The sequence below is a fragment of the Stegodyphus dumicola genome, chromosome 1, assembly GCF_044657685.1.
Source record: "Stegodyphus dumicola isolate Sdum_Otavi_A_Nest chromosome 1, ASM4465768v1".
Lineage (NCBI taxonomy): Eukaryota > Metazoa > Arthropoda > Arachnida > Araneae > Eresidae > Stegodyphus > Stegodyphus dumicola.
In genome coordinates, this window is record NC_140768.1 from 221,081,453 (window position 1) to 221,099,285 (window position 17,833).

At 34.7% G+C, this 17,833-nt stretch overlaps 1 protein-coding gene across 1 annotated transcript in view; it reads left to right on the forward strand.

Moving 5' to 3' along the window:
• The window catches only part of LOC118193580 (polyamine-transporting ATPase 13A3-like), a 236,671-nt gene that overhangs the window by 43,446 nt on the left and 175,392 nt on the right, over positions 1-17,833 (forward strand). The window contains exon 2 of the mRNA XM_085825885.1: positions 6,043-6,161. Coding sequence (XP_085682011.1) covers positions 6,111-6,161 — 51 coding nt within the window. The 5' untranslated portion in view covers positions 6,043-6,110. The remainder of the gene's footprint in view (positions 1-6,042; positions 6,162-17,833) is intronic.

The following is a 17,833-nucleotide window of genomic DNA, read 5'->3' on the forward strand; positions in this document are numbered from 1 at the left end:
TGGATACATTCCAGCAAGGACAATAGGAAGTTCTGCAGCATTCACACATTATGTGATGCCAGTAGTAATGCGTATGCTGCTGCAGTTTTCTTGAGAACTGTGACGAATTCTGGAGTTGAAGTTCATCTGTTGGCATCGAAGTCTAGGGTAGCTCCCGTGAAATCTATTACGATCCCTCGTCTGGAATTGATAGCTGTCACGATAGGTGCCAGACTATGCTCTTCTGTTTTAAATGGTTTACAATGGCAAAATGAGGAAACGCATTTTTGGACGGCTTCTACAACAGTTTTGACGTGGATTCAAAGGGAAGAGAATGTCTGGGCTGTCTTTTTGGAAAACAGAGTCAGGGAGATTAGAAAACTCACAGATCCAAAAACGTGGAAAGATATTGCTGGAACAAAAAATCCAGCTGACCTCCCATCAAGAGGTTGCACCGCTAAACAACTTTTAGTAGTTAGATGGTGGGAGGGCCCCGACTGGCTGAAGAAAAATCAGGAAGAATGGCCTAGACAAAGGGAAATACCGGACATGGAAATAGCGAATTCAGAAAAAAGGAAATCAGTCATTTCTGCACTAAATACGCAAAGGGTAGAACATTTTTTTGAGAAATATTCATCTTACCATAAAATGTTAAGAATAACTGCTTGGATATGCAGATTTATCAACAACTGCAGAAGACCAGATTCTTAACAATCAGGAGAACTCACGGTCCCTGAAATAGAAACTGTAGAAAAGAAAATATGCAAGATAGTGCAGATAGAAGCATTTGGCAAAGAACTTAAAGTTAGAAACCTTTGTACCTTTTTTGACTCAGATGGCCTTATTCGGTTAAAGACCAAGATTACTAGAAGAAGAGAGGAAGAAGAAAATTTTCTCTGTCCAATTGTATTGCCCTCAAGTCATGACTTAGTTCATAGGTTAATTTTAGATTACCATTTGCGACTATCCCACGCTGGTGTGCAATTCGTACTAGCCAATATTCGACAGAAATTCTGGGTCCTGAGAGGAAGAAAAACAGTACGTAAAGTTCTTATGAAGTGTGTTCGCTGTAGAAGATATAGCGCAAAGAATATAGAGACTGTTCCAGCACCTCTTCCTGAAGATCGAGTTCGAGATGCTCTGGTGTTTGAAGTGACCGGAGCCGATGTAGCCGGTCCTCTTTATTTAAGGAAAGAAAAAAAGGCATAGATCTTGCTCTTTACTTGCGCAGTCTATCGCGCAATACATCTTGAGCTGATAGAAAGTTTATCAACAAATGCGTTCATCTTGGGATTAAGAAGATTTATTGCCAGAAGAGGTCGTCCAAGTATTATTTACAGCGACAATGGCACTAATTTCGTTGGAGCTGAAAATCTGTTAAAATCGATAGATTGGAAAGAAATAGAATTTTATTCAACTAGTATGAGAATACAGTGGAAGTTTAATCCCCCAACTGCTTCATGGTGGGGCGGTTGGTGGGAAAGGTTGGTACAAACAGTCAAGAAGATGTTGAGAAATGTTCTCGGAAAGTCCTGTGTCTCTTACGAGGAAATGTTGACTATACTTTGTGATATCGAATCAGTGATTAACTCAAGACCCCTTACGTACCTTTCAGAAGATCCAAATGATCTTACGGCACTAACTCCTTCAATGTTTCTACAAGATGTGCATGACGTCGGAGTACCAGACTTAGACTACCTGGATACCATCAATCTGACAAAAAGATACAAGTTCTTGCAGAACTTAAAAGAACACTTTCGCAAAAGATTTCGTGATGAATATTTAGCTATCCTAGTGCAAAAACCATCTAAACGATCTACTCGGACTATCAACAAAAATGACTTGGTGTTTGTCGGCAGCGACAACAAGAAGAGAATAGATTGGCCAATAGGTCGTGCTGTAGAACTATATCCTGGGAAAGACAACGAAGTACGTGTTGTCAAAGTGAAAACTGCAACAGGTAAACTCCTAAGACCTGTGAAACGTATTTATCCTCTCGAACTTGATAGACCTAACTTGTTTAGTGACTTCACCATGAACAGAAAAAACTCTGCCGATAAGTGTGACAGTGATATGAACTATCAAACTAGATATGGACGTAAAACTGTAAAACCTGTTACATATTTTTAAATTGCCATACTAATTTTTGTTTCTTTTCAGTATTTTAGAAATTTAATTGTTCTAACAGTAGTCAATTGGAACATGTTATCCGGATATGGTATGAATGTAATGCAGAAAATGTTTAGATGTGTAATCCTTCTTTGTAAGTATTAATTTTAGAGCATTAATTATTTTTCATATTTGTGAAAGTTGTACTTGAATTTTTGTTTTATTATTGATAAATTTTGTTTTGATTTTCCCATCTTATCGAGGTAAAATCAAAAGGTGGGAGGATGTCACATTCTTGCCACTAGATGGCGGGCATCTCTTCCTTTACTTTTGCTGTAATTGAGTTCCGGGAACGAGAGGAGATTTGAACCGCTCTGAGGAACGTAAAGACGAAACTTCATAGAATTAAAATGTACTGTCTTAAAATAATTATCACCTACCTTGTAAATAGTGTATAATAGTGTTTTATTTGAATAAATAAGAAAAAGACAAGATGCCTGTTAATTCTAATAGAAACTCTTACTGGAAAACGTGATTATTAAAAGCCTGGCGTCGCGAACACTGAAGATGCAGCAGGTAAAGAATTTTACATTAATTTTATTGTAAATAGAAGAACCTGATGCAACAGCGGTCAATGATTCATCATTGTCGCCTTCATCACTTAAAACTAATTTATTTCGTGTGTCCATCGACCATTTAGCCTTTCCACGTTTCCCAGTGTAAAACACAGGGATGTCGGATATTATACTGGCGAAAATGGAGGGAAAGATAGCACAAATAGAACCAAGGCTTTATATACAAATCGAACTCGCGCTCTTCGTTTCGAGCTAGCAGTCAGTCTCCTCTAACAACCATAACTAATTTAGACCGTCCTCAACATAACTGTCATCTTCCTATAGCTTAATTTTCTTTAAATCCATACCATCCAATTGTGATCTAGGCCTTCTAGTTCTTTTCTTGTTTGTCTTTTAGATATTGTGATGCAAAGGTGTGTGTAAAACAGTAATAATTTTTCCATTTTTCCATTCAAAATTCTCTCATTTATGTAAAGAGTACTCACAGAGCGAACTTAGCACTGTGACAAGTTGTATAAGTGACCGAAGTTCCAGTAATATATAATTTTGTGCAATTATACTTATTTTCTGTTAAAGTCTTCTCTAATTTTCAGCTTTGTCTTTTGCTCGATAAATATTCTCTCTAATACTTTCATTTTTTGATTAAATTTGTTTCTTACATTTTATTTGCTATACTGTGTACTTTATCTAATTTTGTTTGTAAAAAAGGAATAAACATTGTTATTTTCGGTAAATGAGTTTACTGAAAATAATTTATCCACCTAAAGTAACTTACATTAATAGTTTACCTAAAGTGTTAAGTAACATTAGGTAGGTAATAACTGCCTGAAAGGTTTACGTAAAGTAACTTCATAATAACTATCGTTTTCATATCTCGTCTGAGAGTTTTAGTTTTTACTGATCACTAATTTTTTATAAAGTCTGTAGGATTTTATTTTTAATTTTAATTAACTGGTTATGATGATTTAGACTTTTACTGTTACTTCTTCCGTCCATTTTCAAGCCAGAATGCAAATTAGCTTGCATGTATTCAAACTGGAGTTTTTAGATTGTAAGGCAGAGCATGTTCTGCTACTCGAGGCTATGTTATTAAGCTGCTGCTAGCTCAAGTAAGATCTGCAGTCTTCAGCTTTGCATTATAATTGCTGATCTCTGAATTTCTACGTTGGTTAGGTTGTGAGCCAACTTCGAATTAAACTGATTTGTGTAATTGTTGACTACTAAGTTATTTAAAATTTGAGCTTGAAGTTAGCTCGCTATTAGTGCTGGCTGAGTAAGCACCATGTGTCTTTTCTGTTCTTTAATTTTAATAAAAGAATCTTTTACAACCTTGTAAAGTTTCAGCTGTTATTTTAAACTTAGCAATAATTCGCTGTCAGTCTGTCTAACGTTTGGTTACAATTTATGATAGCTAAAAGTACTAAATTTTATACGCCAAATGCAATCTTTTTTAAAATCGATCTTAAATATGGCTAAATCAACGATCTTAAATATGGTTAAATCAATCTCCGTTGTTCCATTATTAGCTTGTTTTGTAATACGCATTCGTAATTCTTAAGATTTGTTTTTCGAATGTTGACTCCACTGTAATTAATGCGTTTTCCTTCTTCATATAACCCCTGTCTTCCAATTACAGATATCATTTTAATTCCAATTACGTTTGTACAACATAAAATCGAAGTTGGAAATTATAATTATTATTATAAATTACTTTCCAGAAGCATCTATACGCGATTCATTCCTAATTCAATTAAAGAAAATGATTTACGAAAGACAGATTTTTCTGTTATTTTCAATTTTAAGATAAATGTCCTTTCTGAAGCAATTAACTTTATTCTGCTTGTCCATTGACTTCATACTGGCTTATAACAACTTCAGCTGATTTTAAAGGACACTTCAATGAATCTGTCACTATGACTACCTCCCTAAATGGAGCCAGTCTAACAAAACAGTATTTCTGAGAACGTAATTAAATAACGGTACCATGTATCATGGATAAACATTCTATCTTCAGTGACCACGTTTGCAGAAGCTTAAAATCTTAAGCCGCTGTAGCCGTCTTAGAGAGACTTCATTCTATCTCGAAACTTATTATAACTTAAACAAGAATTTTATTATTTCATATCCCCCACTCCGGGAAAAAGCAAAGATGGTGGAAATTTGAAGAGGAAAAAAGAGGAAGGAAATAAGGCATATGTCTCAGGTGAATAACTTCGAGGGATCAAGAAATTTTTATGAAAAATGAGAAATTAGTTTAAAGGTAAAAAGAATTAGGATAAAAAGAAATAGTTTTAATTTGAGTTATAAAATATTTTCTTCCTCATATCCGCATCCTGCCTTCGTGGTGTAACTGGAAGCACACTCGACGCGGACTCGAGAGATCCAGGCTTTGAGTCCTGGGGAGAACATTGCACATTTTTCATGTGTCTAGCATCGATATAATCTAATGACTGCACAGACTTAAATAGGCTAAATTATTACTCGCTTTTATAATTTATTAAACTATAGTCAAACTTTTCAATATGACATTTTTATTTTATGTTAATAAAAAGTAGTCCTTGAATTACAAAGGTAAGATGAACAGGAACTTTGAGCTAAAAGCAGACCTCTAAGTAAATTAATAACAGCCTAATTGATAACATTAATAAATTCATTTAAGTAGTCTACTTCCTTTTTAGTAGCTTTCAGTTTTCAGTAGGTAAGCAAGGTTTTCTTTTGATTCAGTCTGCAGCACTTTAAGTGCCTCTTAACGTTCTCCCTGGGATAATTAATTAAAACTAATGCAGCACAGATAGCCAGTAACCTAATTACCCTATCGTTTTACTTTTGAATGATATGTTTTAAAGTTACAAATGCAAAGTCTTTTAATTGGAAAGTTAATACCTACGTAAGACTGAAATAAAAAGTTTCCTGCACATCTAAGTGACTGGTGGAGACGAGATAATTGCTTTATGTACACGAATGAAAAATGTAGCTTAAAATAACTGTTCAAATGTCTTCTTTACTGCTAAAAAAAGGTTATGTTGAAATGACTATGTTGAGGTAATGTCTATGCTTATGTCTCGGCCGGATCATTCTGCTGTATGAGAGCTACGGGTGTGATTTTTAATTAAAAAATTGAAGTATATTAATAAAAGAACTTTAAAAAAATTGTGAAAAAATTAAGATATTTATGTAAGTAATGACAAATATAATCTTGAGCTTTTGATCGCTTTCTCAACATTTCTTCTGATCGCTTTTAGAATTTCGGCAGGGAATTAAAATGACGACTTAATATAAATGAATAAGAAATGTGAAGGAATGAATTGCATGCATGAGTAAATTAATGACACTGACCCTTAATTAATTAATTTTTTTACTGATTAGCTTTGATTTGCAGTTTTCTGGCCACGTGAGCGAGTTTCAACGAAACAGACTCTGCGCTGGGAGAGAGAGGAGTTGGTCAGGATGAGAAAGAAAGGAGAGGAACCTAAGATGATCATAGAAGAGGAGCAGTTGGTAAGATAATTAGTGTAATATTTAAAAAAGCTAAAAATTTTACAAATCTAAACTGTCTGAATATCGAAAAACTTTTCCCTTTTTATATTCACAGTTTTTAAAACGCAGCACATATTTTGTGTCAATTTACATTTTTACGATAACTTTCTCTCTAAGAGATAACCTTTTCTTTAAGATGGCTCTGGACGGTTCGACAATGGAACTCGTATGTTTACGTATAATTTTATTTTCGGTATAATAATTTAGGGAAGTGCTGTTTAGCTCTCAAGTTTATTTATATTCTCAGAAATACTGACACTTACAAATGTTATGGCCTTAGACAAGTCGTTGCCATGAGAGGAATCGCTGTATTGAAAACATCATTTATAGCATTGAAGATGGTATATTATACTTCTGTTTTTTTTTCTATTTTTGCTCAAATTATTCTTAATTGTTAGCAATTATTAAGGCAAAATTATACAATGAAGCCGCTATAATACGACCATCCATGATTCCAAATATTCTTTTTTTACTGCTGACAGGTTCTTTTTTGAAAAACCGATAAATAAGGTTACTATTATCTATTTGAGTTATTTATTTACCCTATTCAGAACATTTCGAATCAGCTAAAAAGACGCTGATATAGAAGTATGGTTATAGGGGTTTATAAATACTTAATAAAATTACAATATAGTTACAAAAGTATGTAGCGAATATCAAGTAAAAACAAATAAGTGAATTAAAAGCAAAAATTATATATTTTTAGCTTATTTTATGTTAGTATTATTTTAAAATATGGAAAAAAACTATTTCACCTTAAACAAAAACAAAACAAAGTAAAACCTTTAAGTCGAAAGGTTTGTTTGGTAATTTAATACACACTCATTAGTTATTAAAATATTCAACTTTCGAATTCTACAGAATGTTTGTAATCTTTTTAGACATTTTCAGACATGTTTCTAAACTTAGAACATTTACCTTTTAATTTCCAAAATCTTTAATCAAAGTTTAATCATTTATGCAGTGAAAACGTGCGTACATAATTGAGCTTTCAACAGGGTATTACCAGCATAGAAATATTATAAAAAATTCGAAGAAAGGTATTTGATATTCCAAAGTAAGCCTATGCGATAAATTGAATGACGCTGAGTAAAGAACTTTATGCTTTTTACCATATTCATTTAAGCCGTTTGTCTCATACTGGCAGCCCGTAATTTAATTAGCATTATTGTGATAAGAATTTAAAGAAACCATTTCAGGTTTTAATGATTTAAGAGTCATTTACTATCATTACTATTAAAAACGAATGTGAGTAATGCCCCAAAATATCTACGAAAGAAGATAATTAATTTAAACTGCGATGTAAAATTTATTCAAATATTTTAAGGTACAGATTTATTTAGAGTGTCATTCGGATGTTTGAAGCAGGAAACATGAGAGAATGAAATGAGCAATGCCCTCGTCGGGACTCGAACATGGACCTCTCAAATACGCGCTGAGTGTGCTGCCGTTACACCACGAAGGCATGCAGGAAGGATGGAGAAAATGACTTATATACTTCCCCTTTTAAAGAGGGAGTCTAGGGTATAAGGGATCCAGTCGCCAGATCCTGGTAATGACGAATTATCGTCCACCACCTTTTTATTATTTAGGGGTTCACTGTAAATAAATTAGGTTATTTTGAAGCAGAAGAGCTGCAAAATGTGCAGTGCCTTCGCCGGGACTTGAACTGTAGACCTCTCGAATACGCGCCGGATGTGCTACCGTTACATCGCGAATGCATGCTGTAAGGAAGGAGAAAATACTTTATAAGCTTTTATTCTTACTTGTCAAAAGAAAAATACCCTCAATTAAGAGTTTTTTTTAAAAGAATTTTCTCTTCTTCTGGGAGTAGATTCAGATGTGAACAATGTTTTCTGCAATTGGAAATTAATAAGAAAAGAACCACACTGACCAATGGGCATCTGCAACCAGGGATGAAGTTAGTTTCTAATAATTTTTTCACGAGATTGCAAGCTATTAAAATCAAAAAGCCATCAGGTGTCCTAGATGAAAGTGTTGTAGTGTGAAATAAAGACGTTTATAATTATTTACGTCTAAATATATGTACCACTTTTTAATATTTCGAGGAAAAATTAAAAATAAAAGGAATACAATAGGTTCTCTGTTATAAATGCCCCGTACAGATCAAAATACTGTAAAGTTGATCTGGTCTACGGGTAATCCCCATAAATGCACGAATAACTAGCAAAATCTTTTCAAGAGAATCCCCATATAAAATAATACAAAAAGCCAATAGAAGTATAGTCTAAGTTTCCATAAAGTTTAGTTTTCTTCTTGCGTTAATTTTCCATTCGTTGTTGATTAGTTAGTTTGATGTATGTCCTTGTATTTTCTTTTTTTTTTCTATCTGGAAAATTTTCTTTTTAGTTGTGTGGGTTCCCTTTTATCGATGAACATGCTTCATTTTGACTCGTTAAACTTCACTCTTTTCCGGGTGTTTACGACTATTTCCAGCCTTCTTTCTTTTTCTTTGCGGTCATTACATTATCGGGATGGTGATAGAAACTCCGCCGTCTTTGCATCTGGCCCTTCGTCGCCATATTATGTGATTCTTATAAAACATCTGTTAGCAAAGGCATATCTTTGCCCTCATAATAGCGCTTTATGTGGTCTGTGTTGGCTGTTTAAGTTCTACCATCTCGTAACTTTAAATAAAAACTACATTTTCTCTTATTCGCTTAATCACAAATGGGCCTTCGAATTTAAACAAAATTTTCCCACTTTACCTTCTGAAATTCATGAAAGAGAAAGTACAATTTTTAGAACTTTATCTCCTACTTTAAAATAAACATGCTGGCTTTTCTTCTTATCATAAAATTTCTGCTTTCCTCTAGCAATATCCGAATTTTCGATTGCTTCATCCAAAATTTTCTGGATATTTGCCATCTTAAATTCCGTAGACCTCTTTTGAACGAAACGTTCTGTATCTTTCCGCTAAGGAAAAATTCAGCAGGAATCTTTCCGGTAGTATCGTTTTTTAGCCATTCTCAAGGCAAATGTAAATTCATTGAAGCTGCTATCTGAGCGTTGATGATAATTTTTATATAGCTGCGAATGATTTTAATTGTGTTTCTACTTCCCCCCCCGGGGGTTGACTCAGGCGAACGCCTGGAAAGTACTGGTTAGGATCTGTACCTAGGCAGTCTCAACCTAGCAGTACCTAGCAGTACCTAGGCAGTTTGTCTTCACAGGACTAGAATTCGAGTATTGTACTCAGGTTGGTTCAGGCTTGGCAGGGACCGTACTATCTATCGTGTCTGTTCCTTCGGCTGTGGTGGAGCTAGATCGGAGATCGTCGACCGAGTCCCCGGAGATTTGACCCCATTCAGTTCTCGTGGTGGGGACTGACACATAGGACAGAGCACCCACAACAATGTAATTTTTGCCGATGGAATGGTGACTTCTGCCCAATGCTTTGTAAAAGCCGGGCGGGGACTGCGGGGGTTTCGCCCGCGATGATGAGGTCCCACGGACTATAGGTATCTAAACTCTGTATGGGTCCTCTAGAATATGGATCTGGGTCGGAGATCTATCGTCTGGTGTGTCTTTGTCTGTGTTTCTATTTAGCCGTTCTGCAGTATTAGATTACAGATGATAAGGAACCACCTTAAAATGCTCTGTGTCAGGTCCTGAACATAGATCCTCGAAAATTTGACAAACGAATTGCTTTCCATTATCGGAAATTACTTTAAATGGAGCTTCCATATTTTAAAATTAAATTATTTAAGAAAGAATCTGCAACAATTTTCGCGGAAGGTCATTTAAAGGAAACTATTTCTACCCACTTTGAAAAATTATTATGAGAAATATATATTTATATTTTTTGACTACTTGCGTAGGACTACTTGGTTCCTATTAATTCATTAGGGAAAGTGACTTCTGTGCTACTCAAATAACATCCCGGGATATAATTAATATTATTAACTAACTGACAAATATTGTTGGACTTAACATATTACGTTACAAATTTTTGTAGCTTGGAAAATATACAACTTCATTGTTTTTCTCATCCCGAGATGGATTGAAATTGATGTAGCTGTGGAAAATATACAAATTTTTGTATCTGTGGAAAATATACAGCTTCATTGTTTTTCTCATCCCGAGAGGGCTTGAAATTGATGCATCACGCAATTTCTGAAAAATACTTAATCTTAAACTTGATGAGATAGCCAGTCTTAATTCAATATTATTCATTACTTTGGAGTAAAATAAAAGATTATCAATAATCTCATAATTTGCAACTCTGTTTCTAATAGCTGTCATATCCTAGTGTTCAGAATAATCAGAATCTTTTAAATGCGTATACATTTTTTTAAATCCCTGCTTTATTTGCAGCTTTGTAGTAATTTTTTTCGCAAGAACCCCTAACAAGTTAACATTATTCCCTTAGTTAATAAATCTTTTAGTCATCTAATTTAATTCTAGATAGAGTAACCACAACGATGTTTTCTTTCCTGGGAGTATCTTTGATTATTTAGTTGTACTCTTGTAACTGAAGGGCGAATCTTATCTTCCCATCTTATGAGTCCTGGTGATAATTTATAATAAATAAAATGAACCACATCCGCATAATCTGTATAAACATTAATGGGTGCTTTCCCAAAATAAACTCGAAATTTCTGAACCGCCAGAACAACTGCTAACGTTTCCCTTTCTGTAGCAGTATAGTTTCTTTGAGTTCGATTATGTGTCCTAATAAAATATGCAACTACTTATTTGTGTTGATTTAAAAAGTGCCTTCGACTCAATATGGTGGCTTTCAGTATTACATGCACTTAATAAAGCCAACTGTCCCTCTAATCTTCTCAATATTCTCATTCATTACTTTAATAATAGAGAAAGCATATTCATTCATAACAACATGATAACCAGCAAAAAATTTACTAGAGGATGTCCCCAAGGATTCTGCTTGAGTGCTGATTTCTGGGCCCTCACCTTTAATGACGTCTTAAAATATGAATTTCTCGATCATACGAAGATCTTCGCGTTTGCGGATGACACTGCGTTGGTTGTTAGTGGTAGGACTAGAGACATCCTCGAAAGGAATGTGAACGGTTCTCTCAAACAGCTTAACATAGAATGCCAGAGGTTGAAACTCTGCATTTCGCAAGTGAAGTCCAAGGCAATACGTTTTTACAAGCCAGGCCAAAAGCTCTTAAGAAAGCCCACCTTCAACCTGGACGGAAAGAAAATTAAGATTACTCAAGTCCTGAAGTTTCTTGGTATCCACATAAATAACCAACGTAATTTTATGTACCATCTCACGGAGACTCAGAAAAAGATAAATCAAATCACTTATAATTTCAGAAAAATGCAAGGTAGTAACTGGGGACTTCGTCCTCATATTCAAAAAATTTTATTTTTAACAGTAATTTCAAGTATAGTGAATTATGGGGCTGCAATCTGGGCGGAGACTATGCCAGAAAGGAAGAAAAGGAAACTTTTCGCCATTCAGAGACCTTTTCTCCTGAGCATTTGCAAAGCGTATAGAACGACAGCTAATTCCTCTCTATGCGTTCTTACTGGGATTCCTCCCCTTCATTTAATTGCGACGAAGGATTCAATAAAAGCCAGAGTACTCCAGTTGAAAAAAGATGCTTACCTGAACGTCACCACCTTTTCTGCCTCAAAGTATGAGTCTCCAGCCATACCATTGACCTATCATCCTTCAAAGTATTGTAATTTAATTATCAATACGGACGCTTCAGCAATCAGTAGTAAAGAATGTCCAAGAGCATTTACAGATGGCTCTAAAATTCATGGAGAAGTGGGCGCAGCATCAATAATCTATTCTTCTTCCTCTATTCCAACAGTATGGCAAGGAAACTTATCTCCAGAAAATTCCGTTTATCAAGCCGAGCTGTCAGCAATTCAATCTGCAGTAAATAAAGCTATATCAAATAATTTCAGGGCAATAGCTATCTATTCAGACAATCAATCTGCATTATATGCCCTGAAGGACAGAAACAATAAGAACCAACTGGTTCAGGATATTCAAAATACTATAAGTGCCCACCCAGAAATCCAGTTTATCCTCAATTGGGTGAAAGCCCACAACGGAAACGACGGCAACGAGGCAGCTGACCTCCTTGCAAAGGATGCAGCGACTAACATCAACAGTGAGGTAATTCATGTCCCGTGGCCCAAGTCCCATTTAAAATGTACATTGAATGCAATTGTCGACTCAAAGTGGCAAGAAGAGTGGGATTCTGCATTGCAAGGCAGAAGAGTCCACAATTTTTTCTCAAAAACTGACAAAGAGGCCCTACACTATGACCATGTTCTGAATCAGTATATCACAGGGCACGGTCCTTTCCCCACCTACTTCCATGACAGAGGCATGTGCCCCACGGATCTCTGCATATGTGGCGAAAGGGGTGACCCTGATCATTACATTTTTGACTGTAATCTAACAGACGGCAAACATCTGATCAAGCCTAACAACAATCTAATACCATTTAAGAAATATGCAATAAAGAACAGACACCTTAGGACCAAAATCAGAGACGTTCTTATACATATCCAAAGACTCGGACTGGATATTTGTCATATCTAAAGCTTATTCATCTCCATATGTCACTATAATATATTTGTCTTTTTTATTTTATTTTATTTTATTTATATATTTTTATTTTTTATTTTTCATTATTTATTTAATTTTTTTTTATTTATTATTTTTTATTTTTTTTTAATTTCATTTCATTTTAATGTTCCAACAGTTTCATTTATCTACGCAATGCTGATGGACGGGAGCTCCAAAGACTTGCTTATTACACCTTCCGCCTTAGAAAAGACATTTATTCTTACATTTCTGCTTTTGGAAGCATCAGTTGTTGAACTTTTCAAGGACAGTCTTTTCTCAATATGATTTGTGTACACTATTAATACCAGAACTCATTTATCTCAGAGAGTCCTCTCAAGTGGTTGATGGCAAAAAAAGAGGGGCGGGAGAACCTCGGACTACCCCGGGGTGTTCTCCCTCAAAATTGGGGTCGAAAGTTTAACAGTTAGCTAGGTTCAGCAATACCTCAATTACCTGTGGTACTACGGAGGTGCTGGCCTAGCTTCTACCTGTACCTGTCCATCTTGCATTCCCCCCGGGGTTTGACTCAGGCGAACGCTTGGAAAATACTGGTTAGGATCTGTACTTAGGCAGTCTCAACCACGGGGGCATGCTAACAGACTTCACAGAAGTCCTAAGGGCTCTCGGGACAGAGTAAGGTTCGGCAGGGACCGTACTGGTACTGCCTTGTCTGCCCTTACTCTGTGGGGTCGCAACATTGTGGATTGATCAAGGGCGGGGCGGCACTTAATTCCGATAGGTGCCCTATTAGGCCGCATTAGGACGGAAGCTGTCCTGTTCCGTCAGCGTTGTCCATCTTGCATAAACACGGCTCCTGATCTGATGCATCTGCTAAGATTTCCAGTTTGCCATCTGCCCCCAGGGAGTTTTAGTACTGGCTCTTGGACTAAAGCCGTTTTCTATATTTTGAACGCTGTGTTTGCTTCGGTCGACCAAGTAAATCTGGCTTTCTTTCTTTTTAAGTTTAATGACGGCTCTGCTAAATGAGCGACATCTTTGACAAAAGTCCTATAATAGAAGCATAAGCCCAAGAATAAGGCCAACTTTTTTGTTGTGTTTAACGGCAGGTAATTACAGAGATTTGAAAAGGTTTAAAGCAAACTTTTTATTAAAACAGAATTTGATATAAAAGCACTTCTTGTGCCTGACAAGATCAACCACCACTTGTGTCAATTTAACAGAAATAACAATCGCTTCAACTTAAATATGTAGAATGATAGTCAAAAACTACGCAATTTAATTTAAATAGAATTTGGTCAAACCTCTATCCAAAGTATGAATTTAAATGTCAGCAAATAACGCAAAACCGAATAATTACAAACTTAACAGAGATGATAGAACTAAAGTAGCATAACCTCGAGAAGCTGAAATATGCTCTTTCTCACAATCCAAAAACCTCCAATTAATACTCTAATAACTGATTTACATTGTGGAGATTACATTGTCAGTATTTCCGTTCTGGTGAGGAAACGGAAAGGAGAAGTTATAGTAAAAGCTGAAATTATATATAACTGCTTAATGCAAACGAAAAGCATCCTTTTAAGTAAAAACCAGTAGAATTATATGGATATCATAAAAATGCTTTACTAGTTCCTATGGGGACGTTTTGGCACCAGTAAGAAAAATCAATAGACATCACCAGCAAAAGAAATCAGAAAAAGTTAAATTATTACGGGTACTAGCAGAACGCTTTACTGATTCCTATGAAGCATTTTAAGACCAGTAAGAAAACTAATACAGATCAACAAAAATCAGTAAAAATTAAAAGACACGAGTAAAATTCTATGGGTACCAGTAGAATGTTTCATTGCGTTCTATGCGGCATTTTGATACCAATAAAGAAACCAAAAGACATCAACCAGTGAAAGACAGTAGAACCGAACAGAATTCTATGGGTAAAGATACCAATAAAACTCAGTAGAAATGATAGTATTCTATGGGTACCAATAGAAATGCCTTACTGAGTTTTATGGAGCATTTTGACGCTTTAAAGAAATACCAATAAAGACCAACAGAAACTAGGAAAAGACAGTAGAATTCTGTGGTAACTAGTAGAACGTTTCACTGCTTTTTATGAGGCATTTTGATACTAGTAAGAAAAAACAATAGAAATGAGCAGAAACCAGTAAAAATCAGTAGAAACGAGTAGAATTCTTCGGATACTAGGAAGAAGTTTTACTGGTCTCTATGGAGCATTTTGACACCAGTAAAAAAATAGAGATCAAAAGAAACCACTAAAAGTCACTAGAAAGGAGTAGAATTTTATAGGTACAAATAAGAAAGTTTTTCTATTCTCTCTCGAGATTTCGATACCAGTAAGAAACCCTAATAAAAATCAACAGAAACCAGTAAACACCTGTAGAAATCTGTAGAAATTTAGTACTTAACTGTCGATACATTTGAATTACGAAGTGTAACCAAAGAAATGTTTTGTAAATTCAAACCTTTAGATTTCAAATAAAAAAATAAATATAAGTTTGAATGTTTTCCTTCCCTTCATTAATATTAATCTTTATTTATGTTTTGATAAATATTTAGTAAATGTAATTTAAAATTTAGTTACAAAATTTTATTTTGTTAAAAAAAAAAAAAAAACTTTCATTTTGTTAAAAGAAAACTTTTCTGCCTTTCAGATGCTTTCAGATCCTACATTGGGTCTGCTTTCAATTTAAGACTGATAACATTGATTTAAACAACTTTTTTTTACTAATAATTGATTACTTGTTTCTGAAGATACTACAAGAACTAGAAAAAGTAACATTTTATTAATGTAATACAAAAAATATTGTGGTTCAATAGCAAAATTAGATAAAATTTTCCTGTTCGCCGTGCTACATATTTGAAGGCATCGCCTAGTTTAGACAGCAGTCGTCTTAGAGAATATTATTTTAACTTATTCGTCTCAATGTTTACTCTTGTGCTCTGAAGCACAAATAATTTACAGATGTTGTCGCGCCACTATCGAACTCCATGAGAGGTAAGTTTCTCTGTTACGGAATGGCAACGAGAGAGATTGTTGTTCTAAAGATGGATGATCGAACTGCGTTGTAATGATCATTTTTGTGGATGTTGCGTACTGTAAAATGAACTTATTACACTGTGCTAAATAGTATTAAAATGCTATATATTAAAAGATCTTTCATCTGATCTAAATTTTAACAAACCGCTCATTATTTTCTCTTAAACTCACAATGTTCACGACATTTCTGGAGCCCCCGGGTGGGCGTGTTTGTTGGAAACATGTCGGATGAAAGAATAGATAGGGTAAGTTGATTACCTTATACTTCCGTTTTGAAGTTATTGATTATTGTTTTACTGAAGTTTAAAATACTTTTCTTGCCTAATTTTTATCTGAATATTTTAAACTTAAGACAAAATGAAAGTGATGAAAAGAAACAAAACTGCACAACGTTCAGCTTTTACTAAAGCATATAAAAGACTAGATGATCTTTTAAATGATGATAATGTTGATTATGAAGAAGCAGAAATGTGTTTTTATTTGTTCAAGAAAAAGGCAGAAACATTAGAATTGACGCACAGTGCTTATTTAGATACTATAACTGATGATAAAGAATTCGAAACAGAATTTGAAATAACAGAGGACTATCGAGAGAAGGCTGTTAGGATACAGTTAAAATCGGAACGATTTCTCGATAATATTAAGAGTAAATTAAACGAAATCCAAAATACATCGTCAGAGAGTAGTCTGAAATTAGTTACTGATGAAAATACATGTAAAACTTTGTGCCAACGCCTACCGAAAGTAGAACTTTATAAGTTCGCAGGTGATTTAAAAAATTGGCTTTAATAAATTGGCGTTTTGGAATCAGTTTAAAAACATACATGAAAATAATAACTTAACGAATACAGACAAATTCCATTATTTGATACAGTCAACAAAAATTAAATCAGAAGCTAGAGATATTGTAGAATCTTTTCCGGTGACGAACGAAAATTATCCTTTGGCTATAGAAAGCCTTACTGAGAGATATGGGCGTAAAGAACTTTTAATTGATTTTTTATGTTCGAGAGTTAATAAAACTTGTTTTGGATAACGCAGCGAAAAGGAAGCAGGATTCTTTGAGTAGTTTGTATAACAAACTTTCAACACAACTTAGAGCCCTGAGCAGTCTTGGTGTAACGACTGATCAGTGTGAAACAATTTTATATCCTCTTGTGGAAAGTGCTATTCTTATTCACGTATTGCGATCGTTTGAAAGACAACGAAAAATTACTGAATCTGAACGAAACATTTCGAGTCTTGATGCAATAATTGAATTTCTGAAAAGCGAAGTTCAGTCAGAAGAAAAAATAAAATTAAGCAGAGCGGATATTTTTTCCAAGTCTGATCGTAAGCACTTGGCAACTAGCCAAAATATTCCTTCGGCGTCGGATTTGATGAATCATGAAGTAATACCTTCTTGTTCGTTTTGTTTAAAAGATCATGAAACGCGTAATTGTAAAAAGGCGTTTTATATTCCGTTAGATGAAAAAATGTCTGCGGTAAAAAAAGAAAGGTTTATGCAGAATATGCTTGGTTAAAGGTCACCTCAGTAACCAGTGTCGATCAAGTGTTAAGTGTCAGATTTGTTCAAAAAGGCATTTGAAATTTTTTTGTCCTAGTCTTGAATGTAATAAGTCTAGTGAAATGCATAACCAGGAAAATGATGAGAAAAAAGAGAAAACAATCGATTCTTTGCATTCGCGTGCTACGAATGAAGTTTTCCTTCAGACCCTAGTTGTAAACATAGAGGGTAAGAATAAAAGGGGTGAAGTTAGATTAATGATTGATACGGGTAGCTCAAAAAGTTATGTTTTAAAGTCTACTGCAGAAGAAATGGGTTTTGACTTGCAATGGGAGGAAGAATTTAGTCACTCTTTATTTGGTGGAAAGAAAACTGAAATTTATAAACATAAATGTTAAAAGATTTATTTGAGTAGCCTTGATGGTAAATATTCGTGTAAATTAGATGCTGTAGACCATGATGTTATTTGTAATGATATTTCAAGCATAAGATACGGTTCTTGGATTCGCGAATTAGGAAAT